The sequence below is a fragment of the Sinocyclocheilus anshuiensis genome, unplaced genomic scaffold (genome assembly GCF_001515605.1).
Source record: "Sinocyclocheilus anshuiensis isolate Anshui unplaced genomic scaffold, SAMN03320099.WGS_v1.1 scaffold1073, whole genome shotgun sequence".
NCBI classification, from domain to species: domain Eukaryota; kingdom Metazoa; phylum Chordata; class Actinopteri; order Cypriniformes; family Cyprinidae; genus Sinocyclocheilus; species Sinocyclocheilus anshuiensis.
This window is the reverse complement of record NW_015555774.1, coordinates 142,181-167,899: the sequence shown is the minus strand read 5'-3', so window position 1 is coordinate 167,899 and position 25,719 is coordinate 142,181. Positions and strand designations below refer to the sequence as shown.

Genomic DNA, 25,719 nt, shown 5'->3' with positions numbered 1-25,719 from the left:
AAACACCTCAAACCACGCGTCGATCATCGATATTACGCTTATAATATCTCTGTATGTAAATAGGTACCCTATATGTAGTTAAATATAAATGTATATATACTTTAGAATATACTGTAATCATTTAAGTGCATTTGGTTTCTAATGTGTTCTGCTAAATTATTATATAAAACTAATTTCTGGTAAACATAATAATAATGTTTACTATTAATCACAGAGAAAACACTTAAAACATGTATATTTATTCATTTAACAAAACATAAGATACAAATAGACTTAAATCTTTATCTTTACAATTGATTTGTACAGTAAATAGCCTACAGTCGAATGATGCTGCAGGGTTTCTATGAACCTGTAAAAAAATTATAATTTCTGCACAAATAAATATATATATTTTTTTTTTCCACAGATAAATGATTCTGTTGCAGAGATGATTTGGTTTATTTTATATATTTAAAAAAGGGAATATATATATATATAACCAGCATAACAATAGACCAACATCAAATGTTTGATGGCCAACATATTTAAAAATATGTATAAAGATACTTAATTTAGTTAATAATAATAATAATTTCTTAAATATTTTAAATGTAAAATTAACGTACATTTTGAAATTAAAAAATCAAAAATCTTTAAAATGAATAAAACCATACAAATGTAAAATTCAAGTAAATAAATAATTTTGAAATAAAAAAAAATCCTAAACACGTCAAATTAAAATACATTTTTTTTTAAATATAATTAAAATGTTAACATTTTAAATATAATTTGAAAATATAAACAATTAAAATGAAAGGCTTATTCAAAGTGAATAAAATCATAAAAACAAAACAAACCACTAAAAATTAATGAAATCATAAAAACATAAAAACCAGGTAAATAAATAATTTCAATAAAACGTTTACTAACAAAAGATACAATATATTATAAATATGTTTAAAATGTACTATATGTATTTAATTTATAACGTCATTATTGAATATATTGAATAATATATTATAATAATTTTCTGTTATTTTTGAGATGACATGGTGATGGGAGAAACAAACCTTATTAAAGCTTCGAATCAATTGAACCGGTTGCTTCGCAAAATGATTCGCTTGTTTCGAAACGCTCGAAACACCATACGCTGGTGACACCTGCTGGCCAAAACTGTGTAAAGGCAATAAAAACACATGCCAAATCATGCTTTCTTTAAACTATTATATATTAAATGCAATCAAAATAATAAAATACCATAAAATATGACGTGTCTGTATAATTTGCGTTTTTAAAATATTTATTATTAACTTGCAGGGCTTGTTTTGTTTGTTTAATGGAGAGCTTGACTAAACAGGCCAGTAAGAGACTATTAACCACTACTCATCCTTTTAATTACACAAATGTCTCATTAAAAATGTCTACTAATTGATAAAACTGATCTGAGATCAGAGACGCTGGTTCAATGGTTCACCACTGGGGGGCGATCTTAATGAACTCGCTTGATTCACGGGTTTACAGAGTCCCCCCTCCCCCCCCAACGGCAAAACATTTAAATTTTTCGAAACGTTTCTAAACAGTTAAGACGTAACGAAGCCTCGTTTACTGAAATCACGTGACTTTGGCAGTTTGATACGTGCTCCGAACCACTGTTTCGAAACAAATGATTCGCAACGGTTTTGAAGCCTCATTAAGCAGTGATTCAAAAGCGGCCATCACTAGTCCAGACTGGGTTTGATTAAATCGTTGATTTGACCCACTCCACCAGACTCCTGACCGGATGTCCCCTGTGGGTCATGGCACCGTCCGTCGCTCCCGTCCTGTCATCCTGGTCCTGCAGATCCGGTTCTGGATCGCTCCAGTCCAGCTCCTGCAGGTCTGTCAGACTGCCTCCCAGCAGATCCAGGCTCTGGAACAGGTCCATCATCTCCGTCAGCAGCTCCTGACCTTCGTCCGCAGGCATTATGGGATGTGAGGCGGCCGGATCACTGAGTTCAGGACATGAGTGCATCTGCCGGAGGCTGTTTCCATGGCTACGGGTGCTGTTTCCGTGGGAACGGGACTCATCGGTGTAGTGTGAGGTGGGTGTCTTCGGACACATGACCCCGTCTGTGACCTCCACAGGTGTGCTGACCTCTGACCCCATGACCTCTGCTGCAGAAAGAACAGGTAAGCTGGGATTCTTCATTATTTAATAAAATCACATCTGGTTTCTGATGTTTGGTCACATCAGATCAGTGTGAAACGTTCATTTTTAACCTTTAACCTTTATTATGATGATTATTTTCTGGTCATCGTTTTCTGTGATTTAAATTTTTAAACGCATTTGGTGTCTTTGCTGTAGAAAGAAGCTTTTGGGCTTTATTTGCAGATAATATAGACAAGTGGTGCTATTGATGCAATAAATGTGAACTTGTAAGACACATCGTGCATAGTAGGGTTTAAAAAATGATTTGATAAAATAGCGATAACTTATGAATAATGAAAGTAAATGATTTTTAATAAAATCCTAAAAATGTCCAATTAAAATAAAGAATTCTTTAAAACAGTAAAACAATGAAAAGCACCTATGCTATAATAATAAAAGAAGAAAATAAAACACTTAGTAAAAAGAAATCAAAATAAAACTTTCAACGTAAAATAACATTTATTAATAAAAACAAAAAGAATTTACTAAAATTAATGACATCATAAAAATGTAAAATTAAGTAAATAAATTATTGTAATATAAAAACAATTATTAAAAATAAAAAAATTAAGAAATGTAAGTAAAATAAAAACAAAATAAAACACTTACTAAAAATGAATAAACCATTAAAAAACTACATTAAAATGAATAATTTTGAAATAAAAACAATAAAAAAACTCTTTACTAAAAAGGGACTAAATCAAGAAATTGTTACATTAAAAATAAGTCGTTAAAAGTCAAAATAAACAACTTGTTAAAAATTAATCAAATGGTAAAAATGTAAATAATAAATTCAATCCTAAAAATATAAAAACAAACTGTTTAATTATTAATGGAGCAAAACAACTAATATTCATCTCTCTCACCTGTTTGCATCTGTTCTACCGTATGTAAACCAGGGGGCGTGTCCTCAACGGCTGATCTGATTGGCGGTTGTGAGGTCACGACTCGCCCCAGAGGCACCGCCCCCTCCGAGTGTTTGGAGCGCAGCGTCTGAATGACGTCCATCAGCCAGCGGCTCTCGCTCCACAGCACAGACAGACTCTAGAGAACACAGTATATGAGAGTGTGTGTGTGTGTGTGTGTGTGAGAGAGAGCAGGTAAACACTCACCTGTGCCAGCTGTGTGATGTGTGCGAGTCTCTCTGTAGCCTCCTGCAGCTCTTCAGTGTCCAGCGCTTCTCTCAAAGCCTGCTGGGAAAGACGGACGTCCAGCTCCAGTCTGAGCCACAGCTGACAGTACTGAGACAGCAGATCCCGCTCATACGCCCACAAGTGCACTAACACACACACACACACACACATCAATCATCGAACACAAACATGACACATCATCTGTATGGAAAAACACTGTAAAATGCTTAAGTAAAAACCTGTAAATTAGATAACTGTAAGCTATATCACATTATATATGTGACCCTGGAGCACAAAACCAGTATTAAGTCGTTGGAGTATATTTGTAGCAATAGCCAAAAATACATTGTATGGGTCAAAATTATTGATTTTTCTTTTATGCCAAAATCATTAGGATATTAAATAAAGATCATGTTCCATGAAGATATTTTGTAAATTTCCTACTGTAAATATATCAAAACCTAATTTTTTGCATTGCTTTAATATGCATTGCTCTATTGCTCATTTCTCTAGTAAATAACAAGATGTAGACACTGATGACTTGCCGGAGGTTAATGCTACGCGACATTTTGTTTACAAGCTGTTTTAAAGACGTCTTTCCACGATTGAAATGATTACATGAGGCGTGAGATGTTCATTCATGTTTATTTTGCATTAAAACTAGTAGTAAAGAGGAAGAGATGCATTTATTGTTTGAATTTCCCAAAAAAAGGACATAATTTCAAAGTTGATACTTTGCTTCTTATCAAAAGTATCAATAAAAGTAACAATAAAACTGGAAATTTCCAGTGAAGTTCCACTTTTGCAGTGGTTAAAACAATGATTTGTTCGGTACACATGCGTACCGAACCGTCAGACCCATACTGAAAATTTTCAGTACAAATACGTGTACCGTTACACCCCTAAGTTTATGGAAGTAAAAACTATATGAATTACCTTTTTTTAAATCTTACCTAAACACTTATTATTTAGGTTTGTTTTTTAGCCGGTTGTTTGGGAGTTTCTTAATCACTTTATGTTTTTATGGGTTGTTATTTATTTCATGCTTTTGTATTTTCATTAGTTTGTAATGTTTGTATCGTTGAGGCTGTTTTAAGTAAAATTAATATACTGTCATTGTTTTCATTAATACTTTGAATTATTTTTATATTTTCAGCTTTAATATTAGTAAACATTTTTTGTAATTGTTTTGTGTCATTTGTATATTATATTAATTATAGAATTTGTTTTTATTTTCATATTTTAGTTTTAGTCTTAACTATTTTATTGGGTGGTATTATTTTTTTTAATGTATCTACAGTATATAGTTAAAGTTGTTTTAGTGAAACTAAGTTAAAGAAAATTTAAATGAAAAATGTTGCCTTGGCAAGAAACTGAAATATAAATAAATTTTATATAGTGGCTTAAATGTAGCTTCTTAACTAAAACTAAAAGTAAAAACAGTGTGCATGTGTGTGTGTGCAGCTGATCAGTGACTGACCGAGCTCAAAGTAGTGCATCGGGACGGTGAAGGTGTGCTGAGCTCCCTCTGCTGGACGCTGTCGGGATCTGAACTCCTCACAGGGCGGCAGCAGGAGAATCACAGACACCTGATCGCCAACCTGCAGCAGCTCCTGCGTGTAGACACGGTACTCACTTGCCTGCGCACACACACACATTACTGAACACTTACACATTCATTCTCTGCAAATGATTCAAAGCTTCTGAATCATCAACAATGATTGCACAATCAACAGTACAACATGTGTCCAGTGGCTGTTCTCAGATTTGACTCATTTGAATGTCTTGTTTTGAGTGTTTCTGCACCCCTCTCTACTGCAGTGGCTACAGTCTACAGGCCTCCTAAGACAAATAGGAGACTTTTTATCTGAATTTTAAGATACATTGTCTTTTCTCTGCCTCAAACTTGAGATAATCCTTCTCTTGGGGGATTTCAACATCCACATGGATATAAAAGACTCCACAATAACAAAATACTTTTCTATTACTACTATTTTGTTCATGTTTTAAATTATTTCAAATATCAGTATTCAAGGTTTTATGTTAAAAACCAAACATTGTTTATGCATCTACACTCAACAAACTCGCGCATCTGCGCCGCCGCGCGCTCAATCCGATACCGATACCAGTATCGGTATGGGTGCATCCCTACTTTCATTTATTGAATTATAAAAGTGTTCCATTTTGTATTTTTGGGTAAGAATAAGAAGCACTTCATCTTAGTGTCTTTCATTCCAATGTAAGAAAACATTTCTGGAAACACACACACACACACACACACACACACACACACACACACGAGAATAACACATTCATAAAGCATCGATCGTCTGATGCCCAGCTCACAAAAATATGCCCTGAGAAACTGCGCTAACGTTCCAATTATGCCATGAAAACACTGTTTCTGAATGTTCTGTGATTGTGCAATTTAACATGTTTTAAAACGTTTTTTTCTTGGTTATGTGAATATTAATGGAACATTCCATTTAATCACTTTTAAACATTATGGGAACGTTACTTTTGAATTTTTTCGGAACATTCTGAAACAAGTAGAATTATATATATAAAAAAAAAAATTAGATGAACAAACTATTTCAGGAATAAAATGTTCCATGAATGTATAAATAATGTTTTTGTGCTAACACTTTGAGAACATTTTTAAAATAAGTTTATTTATTTCAGTTAAAGATTATTCTAGTCAAGTAAAAACATGTTTTTATAGTTTTAGTTTGAGTTACTAATGTAAACCTAAAGCCAAAACTTGAAATGTCTGTTTTAAAAAGACAGATCACCCTAAACTGATCATTCTGTCATCATTTAGTCATTTAGTAGAAAAGCATGTTTAGAGAAATGTCTCAGTCTGTTTTGAAAGTCAATGGGGTTCAGTGTTGTTGGGTTCCGAACCCTCTTCAAAACATCTTTTTTTGTGATCCTCAGAAGAAATAAAGAAACTCGTACAGTAAATGATGACACAAAGATAATTTTTAGGTGAACAGTCTCTTTAAAGGAACACTCCACACACACACACACACACACACACACACACACACACACACACGAGAATAACACATTCATAAAGCATCGATCGTCTGATGCCCAGCTCACAAAAATATGCCCTGAGAAACTGCGCTAACGTTCCAATTATGCCATGAAAACACTGTTTCTGAATGTTCTGTGATTGTGCAATTTAACATGTTTTAAAACGTTTTTTTCTTGGTTATGTGAATATTAATGGAACATTCCATTTAATCACTTTTAAACATTATGGGAACGTTACTTTTGAATTTTTTCGGAACATTCTGAAACAAGTAGAATTATATATATAAAAAAAAAAATTTGATGAACAAACTATTTCAGGAATAAAATGTTCCATGAATGTATAAATAATGTTTTTGTGCTAACACTTTGAGAACATTTTTAAAATAAGTTTATTTATTTCAGTTAAAGATTATTCTAGTCAAGTAAAAACATGTTTTTATAGTTTTAGTTTGAGTTACTAATGTAAACCTAAAGCCAAAACTTGAAATGTCTGTTTTAAAAAGACAGATCACCCTAAACTGATCATTCTGTCATCATTTAGTCATTTAGTAGAAAAGCATGTTTAGAGAAATGTCTCAGTCTGTTTTGAAAGTCAATGGGGTTCAGTGTTGTTGGGTTCCGAACCCTCTTCAAAACATCTTTTTTTGTGATCCTCAGAAGAAATAAAGAAACTCGTACAGTAAATGATGACACAAAGATCATTTTTAGGTGAACAGTCTCTTTAAAGGAACACTCCACTATTTTTGAAAATAGGCTCATTTTCCAACTCCCCTAGAGTTAAACAGTTGAGTTTTACCGTTTTCGAAACCATTCAGCCGATCTCCGGGTCTGGCGGTAGCACTTTTAGCTGTAGCTTAGCATAGATCATTGAATCTGATTAGACCGTTAGCATCTCGCTCAAAAATGACCAAAGAGTTTCTATATTTTTCCTATTTAAAACTTGACTCTTCTGCAGTTACATCGTGTACTAAGACCGACAGAAAATGAAAAGTTGCGATTTTCTTGCGATTTGAGCGAGATGCTAACGGTCTAATCAGATTCAATGATCTATGCTAAGCTACAGCTAAAAGTGCTACCGCTACACCCGGAGATCGGCTGAAGGGATTCGAAACCGGTAAAACTCAACTGTTTAACTCTAGGGGAGTTGGAAAATGAGCCTATTTTCAAAAATAGTGGAGTGTTCCTTTAATGTTAATCTGTGTGACTCTTGATCAGTGACAGACGTCTGACAGCAGAGGGCGACGCTGCACCAGAGCTCCTCACTGTTGACTCTTCTTTAGTGTGGCAGACAGACGACTGTTTATCATCATTAGTGTTGATGTGTGTGTGTGTTGATCACCTTGAGTCTGTGTGTCAGCAGCTCTACGGCCGAGGGTTCAGGCAGCAGCGGCGTCTCGCTCTGGTTTCTCTCCAGGCTGCTGACAGGAAGCCAGTGCAGCGGGGGGTCAGACGGGGTCAGCGGGGTCGTGACCTCTCTCAGGGTCACCAGCAGCACATTCCCCTGCCGGTCCTTCAGCGGCTCGAAATACACCTGACCCAGATCCACACATCCCACCGACGCCTACAGACCGACACCACTGTCATTAACTACAACTAAAACCCTTAAAAACACTGATGTTACTTGGATGAATATTGACTAAAATAAAATATTCAATAAAATCTATATTTATGCATTATAAATATTAGTAGCAGAAATAAAATGAGTTAAAATATTTTATAATAAAATATTAATAAAAACTATATAAACATTTAAAAATAAAAATAAAATGAATAAAAAACAAAACTATTAAAACTAACTAAAATAAAATAGAAAAATATCAAAATAAAAACTAATTTACAATATTAATAAAAACCTAATAGACAAATAAATAACTAGTGAAAAAAATAAAACAAAGTGTATAAATAAAAGTTCATTTAAAATATTAATAAAAACGACAAAAATAAACATGAAAAATTAAAACGGATAAAATAAGACCACAAAAGTTCTAAATTTTAAATTAAATGAAAATTAAATAAAAAAATCTCATTCAAAATATTAATGAAAACTATATAGACAGTTTTCAAAAATGAAACTAATAAAAATAAGAAAAACATACTAAAAAGTGAAAAATAAAAACAACTACTTCAAAATATTCTAGTATATAGTATACAGTATATAGTATAACGTATAGTATAAAGTATAGACATTTAAAAAATACAAAAAAAGTTCAACAATTACTAAAATTAAAATTAATTAATAATTAGTAATAATTAATTCAAAATATAAAAAAACTATAAATTTTTTTCTTTAAAACTAATAAAAACAACAAAATTACTATCAGTTGATTTATGACGTAATACAAATACATTCGTAAAAAAAAAAAAAAAAAAAAAGAATCAAAATATAAAAATAAAAAGTATTTTAAAATATTATAAAAAAACTTAAAACTAATAAAAATAACAAAATACTAAAACTAAAATTAAATACAAAAATTAAACCATTGAGAATACTAATAGAACCTATACAAGTATATTAATGAGGCTGTTTTGGGGTGAGTGTCTCTGGATCCTCTGGTACCTGCAGCTGCGCGACGGCCCGCAGGAAACTGAGTCTGTTCTGCAGCAGCGATGAAGACGAGGAGAGCGATGAAGACGACAGGACCTGCAGCAGCCGCGGCACCTGCGTCCACGCACACGACAGCTGAGACACACAGAGAGAGAGAGACACGTGAGGAGACACAGAGGAGGAAGACAGGAGAAACACTGCTGTGTGATCGACTCCTGACCTTACAGAACCACAGGAAGTCCTGCGTGACGGACGTGGAGCAGCTCTGGATCTCCACCAGAGGGAGCTGATCGTCAGCCGTCACCAGAACACAGTCCTTCTGATAGAAGACACTCGCCAGGTACACGCCTCTGCAACACACACACATATATAACATAATATTCATAGTGCATCTACTGCAGCCATGAAAACACAAAATCTCACACATTTTTGTTTCAAAACTTCCTTTCTGTAAATAAAAAAAATGAATAATACTAATTATAATTAAAAACTTCAATAGCTGAATGTTCTTTAGGGTTTCTGCTCGTTTTAACCAATAAATGATGAGCAGTATATAAAAATAAAAAATACATATAAAACTAGCTATATATCAGGGTTATTATTATTAACTAAAACTAGTTTAAGTACTAAAATAACTAAAACTAAATTGAAAATCTGAAAAAATGAGAATCTATATGGGCAATAAAAAAATAGTAAAAATGACAAAAAACACTAACTAAAATTAAAATGTAAAGGGGGGAAGCAAAAAACTCAAATTCAAATTAAAAATATATTTTTAATTTAAAAAATCTAAAACTAATTAAATAGTCATAAAAGCTATATAGACCTTAAAAAACTAATACAAAATACAAAATCACAAAAATACTGAACGTTTAAAATTAATATGAAAAGGGGAAAAAACACAAGTTCAAAATATTAATACAAACTAAATAGACATTTAAAAAACTTATAAAAATTATAAAAACACAACAAAAATACAAATACGTTAACTAAAATTAAAACAAAAAAGGGGAAAATAAAACCAAATTCTAAATAGTAATAAAAACTATACAAACACAAAATTAAGTAAAATTTAAACATTAAAAATAGTCAAATATAAAACAAACAAAACAAATAAAAAATTATTAATAAGTATACTAATGCACTAGAAATCACACAAATGAGGCTTCCTTTCATATTTTCCAGTCTTTCTCAATACTGTAAGAATCCTGGTTCTTCAAGGATAAAAACTGAAGGAATATCTTGATTTTTAACTGATTTAAAAATAATTTTGAGTGGTCTGGTTGAGAAGCGCTGATCTGAAGTGATTTTACAGTGAAGAACTGAGTGATATTTCATTCCTGATTTGTGTAGATGTGAAGTTTGATAGTCTGATGTTTCTCACCTCTGTAAGAGACGAACGAACCTGCTGGAGTGAAAGAGCTGCTTTAGGCCGCGAGACACAGACACTCTCTTCACAGAGCTCCTGCTTTCTGAAACACACACGTTTGTCCATCATGAGGGGTGTTTTAGTGTTTTGTGTGAGTGTGTGTGTGAGTGTGTGCGTGTGTGTGTGTGTGTGTTTGAGTGCATGTATGTATGTGTGTGTGTGTGTGTGCGTGTGCGCGTGCGAGTGTGTGTGCGTGTGCGTGCATGTATGTATGTGTGTGTGTGTGTGTGTATGTGCGCGTGTGAGTGTGTGTGAGTGCATGTATGTATGTGTGTGTGTGCGCGTGCATGTATGTGTGTGCGAGTGTGTGTGCGTGGATGTAAGTGCGTGCGTGCGAGTGCACATGTGTGTGCGTGCATGTGTGCGCGTGCGTGCATGGCGTGTATGTATGTATGTGTGTGTGTGTGTGTGTGTGTGTGTGTGTGTGTGCGTGCATGTATGTATGTGTGTGTGTGCGCGCGTGCGAGTCTGTATGCGTGCATGTATGTGTGTGTGTGTGCGCGTGCGAGTCTGTGTGTGCGCATGTGTGTGCAAGAGTGTGTGCGTGCATGTATGTGTGTGCATGTGTGTGCATGTGTGTGTGTGTGTGTGTGTACCGCTGAGCACCGGCTCTCTGATCTGCTGTGAGATTCTCCTGACGGCTGCGGCCGGATTCCTGCGTCTCACCGTCACACCGCAGCATGAGCTCCAGCCTAAACACACACACATAATATAGTGTGAAATATTATTACAATTCAAAATAACTGTTTTATTCCTGTGATCAAAGCTGACTTTTCAGCATCATTACTCCAGTATTCAGTGTCACATGATCCTTCAGAAATCATTCTAATATACTGATTTGCTGCTCAAGAAACATTTCTGGTTATTATCAATGTTGAAAACAGTTGTGCTGCCCAATATTTTTGTGGAAACTGTGATACATTTTATTTGTCAGGATTCGCAGATGAATAGAAAGTTCAAAAGAACAGCATTTATTTTAAACCTTTTGTAATAAACTGATGATTATACTTTATTATTATTATTATTATTATTAAATATTTATTCACACTGCTGCACACTTACCCATAATGTGATTATCTGTGCTGATTTATAAAAAATAAACTAATAAATAATGTCAAATTAATTGAATTCATAAAAGCTTAACAATTGAGTACTTTATTAAAATGTTAATATCTGATATAAAAAGGTTTTATTTTTTCACTAATTTTATTTTATTTTTTTCTTCCATAGTCTGTATTTCCAATTGAATGGTTTAAAACTTTAATAATAAAAAAGCACATCTAATCAATTGATTTCATAAAATAGCCTTGTGGGAAGCGCACAGACATAGAGTGCTCTTGTGCTACAGGCGTCCCGAGTTCGAATCCCAACTCGAGGACCTTTCCCGATCCCACCCCCCTCTCTCTCCCACTTCACTTCCTGTCAGCTTTGATCTGTCCTGTCATAATTAAGGCAAAAATGCCAAAAAAAAAAAAAATCTAAGAAAAAATAATTTATTATATAATTATTCTTATAATAATCACATAAGGATACCATTATAGTTTTTATTCATATTTTGAATTAGTTTTTCTTAATCTCATATTTCATATTAGTGTTTTATTTCATATTTTCCGTTTTCTTTTTTAAATTTAGTTACAATATTTGTAACTTTCTTGTGTTTTTGTCATTTTTATTGTGTTTTTTTTATAGTTTCAGTTTTCAGTTTCAGTTATTTTAAAACATTAAGTTAAACTTAATAAAAAAACTATTTGGGAAAAAAACAAGCTTAAATTTAAGTAATTTATTTTCTTTCAGTTGATATTTATTTAATTTCAAGCAATGGTTCTAGTTTTAGTTTCAGATAATTATAGTAATCCCTAACAATATTCCTTGAAAAGCCTGAAAATAACCCTGAACATTGCTTTAATGAGCGATATTACTGTGGTTCTCGTTACTCACTGGACGGGGCGACACACGGTGGGCTGCTGCTCACAAACGAACCCCAACCTCTGACATTATACGCACTGACCCGCACGTAATACTGCACACCCTACACACACACACACACACACACACGAGTCAGAAATATCACATCTATATATATTATATATTGATGAGTTTGTTTGTGTCTTACAGTCTGGAGTCCCGTGATGCTGAACTCTGGGTTTCTGGTGTCTGTGATGAATCCGGTGCCACACAGAGGATGAAGACACGATGAAGAGCTCCACTCAACTACACACACACACACACACACACACACATGGGTAAGTGCTGACACCATCAGTCACATGATGGCGGTCGCATGAAGGCGTCTCACCTCTGTATCGGGTGATGAGGCTGTGCGTCTGACCGGCGGGTTCAGTGACTCGCACACACAGACAGCTGTCGCCTATCACCAGCAGGACGGCGCCGGCGGGCGGCCCGGGTGGAGCTAAGAGAGAGAGAGACCGGTGTGATGAGTCACATGATATCTGTGTGTGTGTGTGTGTGTGAGTGTGTGTGTGTGTGTGTGTGTGTGTGTGTGTGTGTGTGTGTGTGTGTGTGTGTGTGTGTGTGTGTGTGTTCGTACCGGTCGTGTGAAATCTGTCCCTCATGCGACAGTAAAGTTCCCACCGCCGCGTCCACAGATCTACGTTCTTCTGCGCATCTGTCTGTGACTGAAGCTCCGCCTTCACTCTCAGCAGAAGCTCCGCCCTCCACTCCTTCAGCTTCTGCTCGGCCAATGACACCAGCTCGTCCAGCTTCAGCGACCAATCTGAGGTCGAGCTCACTGCGGGGGGATGGCGAGAGGCATTTATACTTCATCAACCCACTGAAGTATGAAATCTGATGTAGTTTTTTTTTTTTTTTTTACTAAATTACATTTGATTTTTTTTCACAAATTCCATGATTGGTGTTTTCTGGATTCTGTTTTAATGGCTTAATTTTAATAATCAAAATGTCTAATCAACTAAATTCATAAAACTTTAACAACTGGACCATCACAGGACAATAATGTCCTATGATTTTTTATTTTATTTTATTTTAATAATCAGAAAACATGTCTAATCAACTTATTTATTACATTTAAAACAATTAAAATGTAATAGTAATTATTATTAATTATAATTTATGAAATAATTTCATTATAATTTATTACATTTACAATTATGAAATAATTTAACAATATTCCTTTCTGGTTTCTTTAACATTTTTTTCACATCTAACAATGTATTATTAATTATGATTTATAAAATAATTAAAATATATTAAATGTATTAAAATGTTATCAACAATAGGGTCATTTCAAAACATGTTAAAAATGCATGTCTAATCAATTCTAATAATAATTAAATGTTGATTACACTCACAATTTATAAAATCATTTATTAAATTAAATCAGTTTTTTTACAAATCAAAAAGTATGTCTAATTAATTGAATTCATAAAACATTAACTTTTATTAATTTATTATTATTGATGATCATTTATGATATGCTGTAATTCATTATATATACTTTAATATATATTACATTTACAATTTATTACATAATTCATATTTTTATACAATACGGTCCTATGAAGTCTATTTTTCCCCTTAAATCTTTCCAAATTCTCTGTTGTCTGCTTTCATTTTTCTGGATTCTGTGTTTATGTGGTTGTGATTTAATACAAAAACTTATCAGCAAAAGTAGTGGTAATCAAATGAATTCCTAGAACGTAATTATTAAGATTCGTTGTACAGCCCTACTTAAAATTAAGAAGCCAAACTTTGCTGTGACATTCCCTGTTATACAGTAAATTCTGGGTTTATTCTCATCACGTTGATCATGTGTGTGTGTGTGCGTGTGTGTGTGTGTGTGTGTGTCTGTCTCTGATGTTAGTGTGTGTTACTCACAGGTGGGGTTATGTTTGGCTCCGGCCTTTACCAGCACCTGCAGCAGTGGTGCATTATGGGTAAGAGCGGCCACGTCCAGTGGCACCAGGCCAAGTTCACTGACGCCGTTCACCTGTCCTTCTGTAACTCGCTCTCTGGATAACAGATGCTGGACTGCGAGTGCGTCTTCATTCTCCAGTGCATCCCACAGACACAAGTACTAAACACAAACACACACACTCATGTAGACAGCAGGACATTCACTCTCTCTCGCTATATATATATATATATATGTGATGCGATCTAGGAAAACCCAACACATGGTGAAATTTTCCTTCTTTAGGTTTTGATACCTATGAAAAGCTGGGTTCAAGCCCTTTCCAAAACTGTTTTTGAACGTAGCAAAAGTTATGGCTATCTGAAGTTGGCTGCTATAATTGGCTGAAATAGTCCATTATAACATCTTTTAGGGCACTGATATCACCAAGATTGAGCAGACTGAGACGAGCAAGATCGTCAAAGTGAGCAGCTTCAGACTGTTGTTTTCTTGCGCTCCGCCATCTCATGATATTAAAAAATAAATACATTTAAAAAACTTTGCATGCCGTAGTTTACACAGGACTGGCGGGAAATGTGCATTGATACACCTTTCCTTTATCATATATGTTACATGGTTTATTTTGATAGGTTAACTGTTTTTGTTGTGTTAAGAGAAAGCACCTCCGCAGCGTGTTCTTAACGTGAGAGAAAGACACGGTCTTTTCCGCTTGCTGCAATAAATAGCTATTTTTCTGCACTAAACAAGTGAATTTTTCCAAGATATTTTCAGAGATGATAGACAAGATGTTATAGAATAGTAATTGAATGAAACCCTAATTTTGACAAAAAAATTGACATTCGACCTATTTTTCGAATTTCCTGAAAACGTCCCAGTGTGACATCCTACGGGTTTTCCCAGATCGCATCACATACATATACAGTATATGTGTGCGTGTGTGTATTTTTTACCTCAGCTGGTCCTCTGCTCAGCCGCCTCCTCCAATCAGAAGGCTCCGCCTCACTGTGGGAAGCCCCGCCCCTCAGTTTGAGTGACAGGCTCCTATAGATGCGTTTGGGTGAGACGGGGCCGAGGGAACGCCTCCTTTGGGGTGGAGCCATCACAACATCACTACTGACAGAACATAAGATCCCTCATCATCATCATCATCATCAGGTGATCACACAAACACACAGCCTGCGTCCCAATGTGCATACTATCCATCCTAAATTCTATGTGATATTAGTCATTTTCAATACTATTAAGGGCAGATAGGGTGGATAGTATGCACATTGGGACGCAGGGGCAGTTCTTCACAGAGGAACTGCTGCACTTTCTCACAAGTGTCTGATTAAATGTGCATCTGATTATTTCTGCAAACATCACGATGATTCTCATCTTCCCCTTTAATTCACACGCTCCCTGCTTTATATAGCCTACAGTTAAACATAGTATTTCCTCATCACATCTAATACAAACACACCATACACTACTTACTGAAACTGAACAATATAACTGGCATCACACACCCACACACACACACCATCATCATTAAAATGAGTTTGTAATGAGACTTGAGTGATTTTAACTGTTTATTTCCATTTTCTCAGGAGTTAAATGTGAATGATATTATAAAGCCAAACGTTCCGTTGACACGCTTTATAAAGAATGTTGTTTACATGAGAACATTACTTTAAAACTACAGTATGTGTGGCTTTTTCGACAGAATAAAGTTTATTTGAACGTCGATCAAAGTTTTATATGGTATTCCGCCCTATTGCGGTTATTCACATAAACAACGAAAATATAGCCTACCATAGCCTACAAAAGAACCGACTAACCACATAGTAGGAAAACACGACTGTACATTTATTTATTTGTCAGACTGTATTATTTATCAGAGTTTTGGATATCATAATCCGGAATGAGATGAAGAGTTGTATACCGTTAGAAACAAGCGCAGATGATTCTCCGTCAATCTCCTCCGATGTTCCCTCGAGTCGCGCAGAATATCATCAAGATAAACTTGGCGTTATAAATCACAGTCTAGTTTTATCGAAACGCATCTATTCCCGTCATTAAGACTGAACTCTATTAATAACGCGGATGGAGAAGATGTGTGCGAGCTAACTCCCTCGGTGTCTCAGCGCGCGCGCACGCAAAGGATGTGTGTTTACTTTATCTTGCACACGCAACTAGGACATACGACTATATGGCTAGGCTACTAAAATACTTTTATTTATAGTTAGGATTAAATTCATTTGGTGAATTAAAAAAAATAATAATACAGAGTAAACCGCTTAATAAGCGCTCATTATGCTATTCCACAATCTGCCCAGACGTGACATGTTTTTTTTGTTTTGTTTTGCATGTTGTCATTTCCATGAAGGTAGCGTGGGATCTCGCAGCCGCCCAAGCGGAATATTTTACTGTTCTTTCTTTCTTTCTTTTTTTCTTTAAAGCACTTTCAACACAGCTCCCGGTTGATCAATAGTGCTGTACAATAGGCTACAACTAAAATGAGACACATTTGAAAACACAATATAAGAAAGCACAAGATACAATTATTATAGCTAGATAAAAGCTATTGAAAATGGATGTTTTTAAGCAGATAGGCTACTTAAAAATTGGTAAAGAGGATGCAGTTCTAACAGAAATTGGTAATTTGTTCCATAGATCAGCAACAGCGAAGGCTCGATCACTTCTGCAGTGGAACCTCATTCTAGGAACAGAGAGGAGACCAAGATTATTGGATCTTAGGGACCTATTTGGTTTGTGAATGGAGATTGCTTTTGAAAAGATATGATGGTGCTTGATTATGTAGAGTTTTAAAAACAAAAGTTAAAGCTTTAAAAACAATTCTAAATTTGACTGGTAACCAGTTTAGCGAAATAATGGGCGCAATGTGTTTGAACCTCTGTCTGCCTGCCAGCATCCTTGCAGCAGCGTTTTGAACCATCTGTAGACGCATTACAGAGGACTGGTTTATGCCATTGTTTAGTGAATTACAGTAGTTTAAATAAGACAAAATAAACAAGTGAATATTTTGTTCCAACTGTTTTACAGAGAGTAGAGATTACTGGTTAATCTGTAGATCTAGACTAGTGAGAGAAAGGTTAAGACTAGTTTGGGCTAGCCTGATCTCTTTTGTTAAAGTGTAACTGTAAGTCTCCTGTTGCCATCTGGGGAAGTGTTTTGTCTCAAGTGTTTGTCATCATGACTGTGTTAAACGTTCACTGCGGTTTCTGCAGACAAGTCGTCTCATCTCATCTCATCTCCCACCACACAGGCTAAAAACGACAATAAACTTTGTCTCCCACACACACGCAAACCCACAGAGATTCTAGTGCCCACACACACTCCTCCAACTGCATTGTTTCTACTGAAATTGTTTCTTATTTCACTTCTTTGGACAGGAGCAATGGCGCTTTGTGAATAATTAAACAATTAATTAAACAACCTTTGACCTGCGGTAGCAACAGGAATTGGAACAACAGTCCCATGGGCCAGACACGTCTAGGCCTATTTATGAAGCCACATACAGCACTCATGATGAGAAATGGCTTGTTAAAACACGAACAGGAAGTGGTTTTACTGCTGAGCAGGGTTAGCGGCCATGTACGTCTAAGCTGCAGTTGCTATAGAGATAAAACAGTGACCGCCGCTGCTAAACCACACTAAACTAACCGTCTGAAACTTACAAAAACCCTGTCAGAACGGGTCACTTGTTTCTCTCACAGCTAATGCATGATGGCTGTCATAGTCATAAATGTCATCCTAAATACACACAATATTATGAATACTTTGAGAATATCTGAATAATTTGACAAAAGTATAAGAATGTTCCATTAAAGTGACATTTACCTTGATTTTTTTTCTTCACACAGTTCTTCACCAACTCTGATAAACAAGGATGCAAACATTAACTACAAACTTGCTTAATAGTGAAAAAAAAAAAAAGGAATTTTAAGAGAAAATCATTGTTAGTCTGTGTGTTTCACAATTTGAGTTGAATTACTGAAATAAATGAACTTTTCCATGACATTCTAATTTATTGAGATGCACCTGTATGTATTAATAACACCTTACAGTATGTGAGTTAATTTCAGAAATTGTTAGCACCTTTTATGAAAAATTATACCAGTTTGAGTTTAATAATGATATTTGTAAATCGTTTTAAAATGTTATTTATTCCACTGATAAAATATCAATATAATATATTTATGCCTTTTTTATACGTGTCTTGAAAGTTAACCGTATTCATCCAGACCCCTAAATATCAAATAACTGGAACCTGTTTTTTTTTTTCCCCCATAAAGCTTCACAGTTCGTCCCCTTGGAATTATAAGGTTCTATCTACATTCCGAGTAGTTTTGAGATTGAGCTTCAAAATTTTTGCATTCCATTCGTCTGTGTAGATAGAACCTTTTTGTTTTTTAAATAAAAAGTCCCAAAATATACACAACATTAAAAAATCTATCACATAATGTTAATAAGTTGTCACAGAATAAGAATATGTGAATAACTTAATTTTGACAAAAATGTCAGATAAAACCTTATAATTCCAAGGGGATGAGTTATTTCTTGAATACAATTTCTTTTTGTAAACAAACCGCTTAATTAGTCAGAGAGAAGAAACCCGACCCACCTGAGACTGGGTTTCACCGGCTGTCTGTGTCTCTGACGCCTCTGTCCTGGTATCGTTGGTGACGACACGCGGCGCAGCATCAGCAATTGGGCACCGGGTGAGGACTCAACCATGCCGCTGACACAGAAGGCCACTTTGGTCAAGTACTCTGTTCGGGGTTCCGTGTGCGACGGAACCAACCATTTGGAGTTGGGGGCCTCGAGCCAGCGGTTTCCAATGACCCAGGGAAATCCAGTGATGGCCGTGACAGCTGGTCGTTGAACCACCCTCACCTGAGAGCTGCCCAGTTGTGCTAAAGGTCGTCGCTGTTTGAGTGGTCAGCACCGTGGTACAAAGGGGACGAGGGGCTACTGGTTCTCACCTGAGATACCTTCATTCACCATTAGGCCTATTAAAGGAAACCCTGTCCCGTTTACTTATTATAAGCCCCACAGAAGGTTAGGCATTCCCTGGTCTATTAACCCTTTCAGTGGTGAGTTTCAAATATTCTAGCGGTCCCCCCAGAGGGAGTTTTTTGTTAAGGCGACCTTATTTTAGAACATTTCCCCTTGTTTCCATGGCGACGCGTCATGCTTGTCATGTGACACACCGCGGCCACAATAACACTGTATGACAGATGGATCGCTTTTATTTCGTTTTTCCTTTTTTATTTAAAATATTCACAAACTTGCGTACCACGTCATGAACAATCTGATATTCCGATTCACAAATATGTGTAAATGAGTGTGTTTTGTCGTTTAAAACCCTTTCTAAATTATCTTGTTTCGTGATCTGTAACGTGAGATGGGCGCCGCCATGTTTGTTCGCACTGCAGTTCAGAGAGTCCTTTCAGTCGGATTTACAGCACATGAATTCATCAATTTCTTCCAAAATACAAGTAATAAGTGGCCGGTGAACTGGGAGAAGAATAGAGTGAACTTTATAGTTACTTACACTATGTGTATCTGATATGAATAAAACACACCGGCAAATTAAATTTGAATGGATTGTTATTGTTGCTTCCATAGACATATATGTGTATTTTACAAACTCTAAATGTATTGTTTTACTAGTACCTATGTGTATTTAAATGTCTGAAACCTAAAATTAACATTATGCGGTTAAAAACACTGCATAGTTGTGATAATATGACAAGCTCAGTGCACTTCTCTCTCTGGCTCAGCGTCAGCTAAAGCGCGAAAGCACAGTTTGAATTTGGCAGTTGTGTGACGTCACCGAACGTTCTAAATCCTATATGGGGGACCGTACTCCCAGGGGCACGGAAATAAAAATCCCATATGTGGGACCGTACCGCTCAAAGGGTTAAGTATTTGGCCCATCTCTTCTCTTTTAGCCATACCATCTCCATAGGTGGTACGACTCAACAGCACCCCCTACTCTGTAGACCCTGTTATATCTATAGGCCTGCTCTCTCCTCTCTGTGTGTTTTGATTTGTTGGTTAGTTTGTTTTACATTTTATTCTGTTTTGTTTTGTGATCCATCGCAGAATCTTTTTTTCCTCCCACCCCTAGTTGCTAATACAACTCATTGTGTTTCTTCTGAGATATTTACATTTATTGAACATATTTACATATTTCCTTCACTTTATTCCTTAAAATTTATTTGCTTCTGTGCTCATTTCTCCAGCAGATCCACCTTCCTTCATTCGTCCTTTTGTGTTTTTTATGCATGATGATCTCACTTTCTCAGCTTGGTTTTCTGCTTGCCTTTCAGACATCTCTGCCTGGATGGAGCATCATGAAGTCAGAGTTGCTTGTAATCCCTGCAGACCCGTCAGTCGACCAAACATCACTGTGTAACTGGGATCCATAACACTAACAGCAACCAGGACAGCAAGGAGCCTGGGGATTTGTGTTTGACCAACTGATCTTTACCATCCACAGTTAAACAACAGTCTGGTTGTGTAGGTTTGGGCTTGACAAACATCAGAAGGATCAGAGCATTGACAGTGAAGTTTAGGTTTTGATGCTGGCTCTTAGGGCTGCCACTAAAATGTAGTTATATGTATAAACACACTTTTATATTTTATACACAATGTTATCGTAAATTTGTAATCAAAGTTTAGAATTAATTCTCAACACATAGAGACTCTTTTACCTTGATGTCATACTGTAGAGACTGTGTCTGTTCCCCTAACTAGCAAATACAAAAAACAACCAGACCAATTTAAGGGTAAAAATTTAATTGATGTTCAACAAATAAAAAAACAGATGTAATACGGATAAACAAATGATAAATCTTAGCTTAATGAATATTAGATCCCTTTCTACAAAAGTGCTTTTTGTAAATGATATGATTACTGATCAAAACCTAGATGTGCTCTGTTTGACAGAAACCTGGTTAAAACCAGATGGTTACATTACTTTAACCCCCCCCCCCCTTACTGCTATAAACATGAACCATGTCCACAAGGTAAAGTGGGAGGTGTTGCTACAATTAATAGTAATATTTCAATATTTCTCAGAGGTCAGGTTTCAAGTATAATTTGTTTGAAGTAAAGGTGCTTCATATAACGTTATCCAGAGAAACGAGTGTTAATGATAAATCCCCTGTGATGTTTGTACTGGCTACTGTATACATGCCACCAGGGCACCATACAGACTTTATCAAAGAATTTGCAGATTTTCTATCTAAGTTAGTGCTGGCTGCAGAAAAAATAATTGTTGGTGATTTTAACATCCATATTGATAATACTGAGATAACTGGATCTTAGCACTTTGTTCAACACTATTGATCACAACATTCTTTTGAATAGACTAGGAAATTATGTTGCCATTAGTGGAAGTGCATTGGCATGGTTAAAATCATACTTATCTAACCGTCATCAATTCGTAGCAGCGAATGAAGAGGTATCATATCGATCACAGGTGCAGTATGAAGTACCACAAGGCTCCGTACTAGGACCGTTGCTTTTCACGCTTTACATGTTACCCTTGGGAGATATCATCAGAAAACATGGTGTTAGCTTTCACTGTTATGCTGATGATACTCAGCTCTATATTTCTTCGTGGTCTGATGAAACATACCAATTCGCAAAACTAATGGAATGCATAGTTGATATAAAAAACTGGATGACCAGTAATTTCAAAACAGGTGTTATTTATCAGACCAAAAACCTCAGCATGTAATAACCTAGAAAACGGTCTAACACTTGATGGCTACTCTGTTAGTTCTTCGTCATCAGTTAGGAACCTGTGTGCTATTTGATAGCAATCTTTCCTTTGAAAGCCACATTTCTAGCATTTGTAAAACCGCATTTTCCATCTTAAAAATGTATCTAAATTACAACCTATGCAATCGATGTCAAATGCAGAAATGTTAATTCATGTGTTCATGACCTCAAGGTTAGATTATTGTAAAGCTTATTGGGTGGTTGCTCTGCGCCCTTAATAAACAAACTCCAGCTGGTCCAAATTGCAGCAGCTGGAGTTCTTACTAGAACCAGGAAGTACAACCATATTAGCCTGGTTCTGTCAACACTGCACTGGCTCCCTATTAAACATCGTATACATTTTAAAATCTTGACACCTTGACAGCCATCGGCACAAGACCAAGAGAACCAGACAAGTTCTCTGCTCAATCTGATTTGTTTTGCAACCTGGAATTAAACCATGCCATGTTGGTTTCATCCAGTGTTGGAATTGTGTCAAAGCTCCTGGGGAGTCCCCCTAACCAGAACACCCACCCCACCCCCGATTCAGATTTTTTTTGTCTTGTCCTCGTTATCGTTGAGAAAACCTAATTCTTAGATAAAAGCTTATTTTATGATGATCAGTGAATTATGTGTATCAAATAGGGCTTAACGCGTTATTATTGCGTTAACGCAGTTTTTTATTATTATGAAAGTCCGTTGCTCACTGGCTCTGAATAAACATAGGCCTACAGACAAACCATGGGTCACAGGAGGGGATGCTCCCGATCAAATTATTTAGGCTAAGCATCAACATTCACAAACCACTGTCCACTGTTATTTTTAACAGAAAAGAATGCAACGAGCTCGTAATCACGACTTCATAAGTGGGAAAAAGGAAGTTTGCGATAGCACGTGAAGACAGCAGAGACGCGCTCTCGCTCAGCACAGTGGAGTGCATCGTTTTGTTCACTTGTGGTTTATTATTGTGAGTTGTTTGGGACACGGTAACACACGGCCCTCTCACAATATAGTGCTTTACAGATCTATCGCTTTTGCCACTCAGAAATGTTCACGCAATTGTAACGGAGGCCAGCGGTAGGTGCTGTGCAGGTAAACCTCACTCCCCTGATCTCAAGAGACGCACTAGCGACTGATGCTAGTGGCTGCAGTCTTTAGCCTCCTTGTTAGTGCGTCCGCCTCCCATGCCGGAGACCCGGGTTTGAGACCCACTCGGAACGAGAACGAGGTATGGTGGTGAGGACCCGGGGGAGAGGCGTTACATTGGTGCCGTGACCCGGATGGGAGTGAGTTTTAGGGGGGTGAGTGTAACGGAGGCCAGCGAGTAGGTGCTGTGCAGGTAAAACCTCACTCCCCTGATCTCAAGAGCTAGAGGCTGCAGTCTTTAGCCTCCTTGTTAGTGCGTCCGCCTCCCATGCCGGAGACCCACTCGGAACGAGGTGTGGCGGTGAGGACCCGGGAGAGAGGGGTTACACAATCATGCAGCATGTATCATAAGTTCCAAATATTTTCTATAAAAACGTTAAAGGTAGGGTATGTAATTTTTCAAAAACACTTTAGAAAACTGAATTATTTAAAAAAAATGAAAAGGTACTTTAAATGTGAAATTAAAACCACCAGTAGGTGGCAGCAAGTCACTGTTAATTAGTGAGTCATTGCGATTGAACTAAATGGTTGATTCATTCAGTAAGGAAACACCGATCATGTTGAAAAGATACTTTAAATGTGAAATTAAAACCGCCAGTAGGTGGCAGCAAGTCACTGTTAATAAGTGATTCATTGCGGTTGAACCGAAACACCGTCATGTTGCTCAGAGACGCAAAACAGCGCTGTGGCTGTGTTTGGAATAATTTTTGTTGGCGAAATAGAGCAAAAACAGGCAATATTGTGTCTAAAACGTAAGTCTATTAATATTAACTCCTTGTTTATTGAACTGTTGTATGGACAAAAATCAATATCACATTTGTGATTTTTGCGAAAAATGTCACTTTTTGTGTGATATTGATTAACTATATGAAATTATATAAATATATACATTTTCTGCCCCCATATCTTGAATTTTGGCAGCATTCTAAATGCATTTTTTTAGACTGAATCATGCAGTGAAAGAACGCACTCTAAATGAGCACAGTCAGTCTAGTTAGTGTTTAAGCACTCATACCTCCTCTTATTATCTGTATGATAAATTAATCTCTTACTTTTATCCTACGTACATCTGCACTTTTGTTGCTTATGATGAGGGAATTCGCGAGTTTCAGTCTAAACAAAATTCAGCGATGATTAATCTGAACGCCTCGGATTGGCTACTGCATTCCTAAACTCAACAGAATCGTGTGTGATTGGTTTTATAATGAGCAACGCTTGAAAGACGAGAGAGGACCAGGCCTGGACTTTATTTTGTGTTTTGCTTTATTTTCATTTTGTGTTTGTTTATTTTATTAAAATCTTAAATTTTCGCCGGTTCCCGCCTCCTTCTTCCCAATCTACAAACGTTGTTACAGCTAGATTTACTTAAAAAATATAGTGCATCATTTTTTGCATCCCTCTTAAGTAAATTTCGCATGGAATTTTAAGCAGCGTTACCTAAAAATCTTTAGTTGGCGATGCTTAAATGTTTGAGTATCCCAGTGAACGGTTTTGCTCAAATTTTTTAGCTGGTGTAACACAATATTTTAAGTAGTTTATACTAATAAATGTAAGTTATTTCTACAATAAAAGTCTTGTTCACCCCATTATAAATTAAGCTCATTTAGATTGATCATTTTAAGTTTTTGTATTTTAAAATACCTTAAAGTGTTTGCAAACCAAATGTTATTGCACTTTTGTTCATATAGCAGTACTTTTAAATGAAAAATGTGCACAATACACTACTTTTGAATGCATTATTAGTTTTGTGCATAACAATAAGTTTAATCGCAGACAATCATGTGATTAATCGCGAAAAAAATAAATAAATAAAATGTAATCGTTGCCCAGCACTAGTATCAAACAATCACTAAGCAAAAAATAATTAAATATCTAGCCTAGGGGTGTGCTATATAGACAAAATACGATATCTCAATATTTTCTGGGATTTTATCAATAACTATAATCAGATGATCTTTTCCTGAGTGTGTCGCGCTGCAGGACGGCCGTGGACAGCTGACTCCTAAAGTTTTTGATAGTCTATTCTTCATATTCTGTGTGGTCAGTCAAATTCTTATATTTAATCAATAAAGTCCATTAGAATAAAAGACATTTGGGGCTGTTATCAAACAAATAAAATCATTATCAACTAAATTAATCTTTGCAATGCAGAAACACAGAAGCTGCATCTGAAGAGGCGTTTAGATATATTTATTTACACACTGTTTAATGCAGGACATGAATGCATTTAACCTGCAGTTACAAATGCATAAATAATGTTTTGATATTTTAATCCTAAAACGCTGAATACTGATATTTGAAATTATTTAAAAAAAATGCTGTGTTAAGGTAAGGCATGTTATTCGCAATTATGTGTTGTGGCTGGGTTGTTATAGGTCTGCGTGACTCTCGATGTCTTAGGCCTAATTGAACGGAGGAATTATGGTACTCTTCTGTAGCCTTGACGACGAGTAACGAGTAACAACAACTAACATTGTTCATGTGAACTCAAAAGACAGCCTGATGCTTTGTTTATAGACTATTTGTGGGTGGCTGTTTGTTGTTTCACCTATCAATTCGTGTCGATAAAGTATAATAGGGTAAATCCTG

General features: G+C 36.0%; 1 protein-coding gene and 1 long non-coding RNA gene across 2 annotated transcripts; both read right to left on the bottom strand.

The window, feature by feature from the left end:
* Window positions 1-1,614: 1,614 nt before the first annotated feature.
* LOC107674475 (uncharacterized) lies at window positions 1,615-4,958 on the bottom strand. Its single transcript, XM_016468453.1, has 4 exons — window positions 4,781-4,958; window positions 3,280-3,446; window positions 3,034-3,211; window positions 1,615-2,133 (listed from the first exon to the last, which is right to left on the bottom strand). The coding sequence occupies exons 1-4, from the start codon at window positions 4,956-4,958 to the stop codon at window positions 1,718-1,720; spliced, it is 939 nt and encodes a 312-aa protein (XP_016323939.1). The 3' UTR covers window positions 1,615-1,717.
* A 2,733-nt stretch (window positions 4,959-7,691) lies between these two features.
* Window positions 7,692-9,184, bottom strand: LOC107674490 (uncharacterized). The gene is made up of 3 exons (XR_001632507.1): window positions 9,105-9,184; window positions 8,897-9,019; window positions 7,692-7,900 (listed from the first exon to the last, which is right to left on the bottom strand). It is a non-coding gene; the product is annotated as an uncharacterized LOC107674490 (long non-coding RNA).
* Window positions 9,185-25,719: the final 16,535 nt, after the last annotated feature.

Bases quoted from the DNA above. Each gene is read 5' to 3' on its own strand.
- LOC107674475 (XM_016468453.1), bottom strand. From the start codon at position 4,958: ATGTGTGTGTGTGCGCAGGCAAGTGAGTACCGTGTCTACACGCAGGAG. The intron at 3,447-4,780 runs GTCAGTCACTGA...TGTGTGTGTTAG, and splicing joins GATGCACTACTTTGAGCTCG to TGCACTTGTGGGCGTATGAG. The intron at 2,134-3,033 runs GTGAGAGAGATG...TTCTTTCTGCAG, and splicing joins GGTAGAACAGATGCAAACAG to CAGAGGTCATGGGGTCAGAG.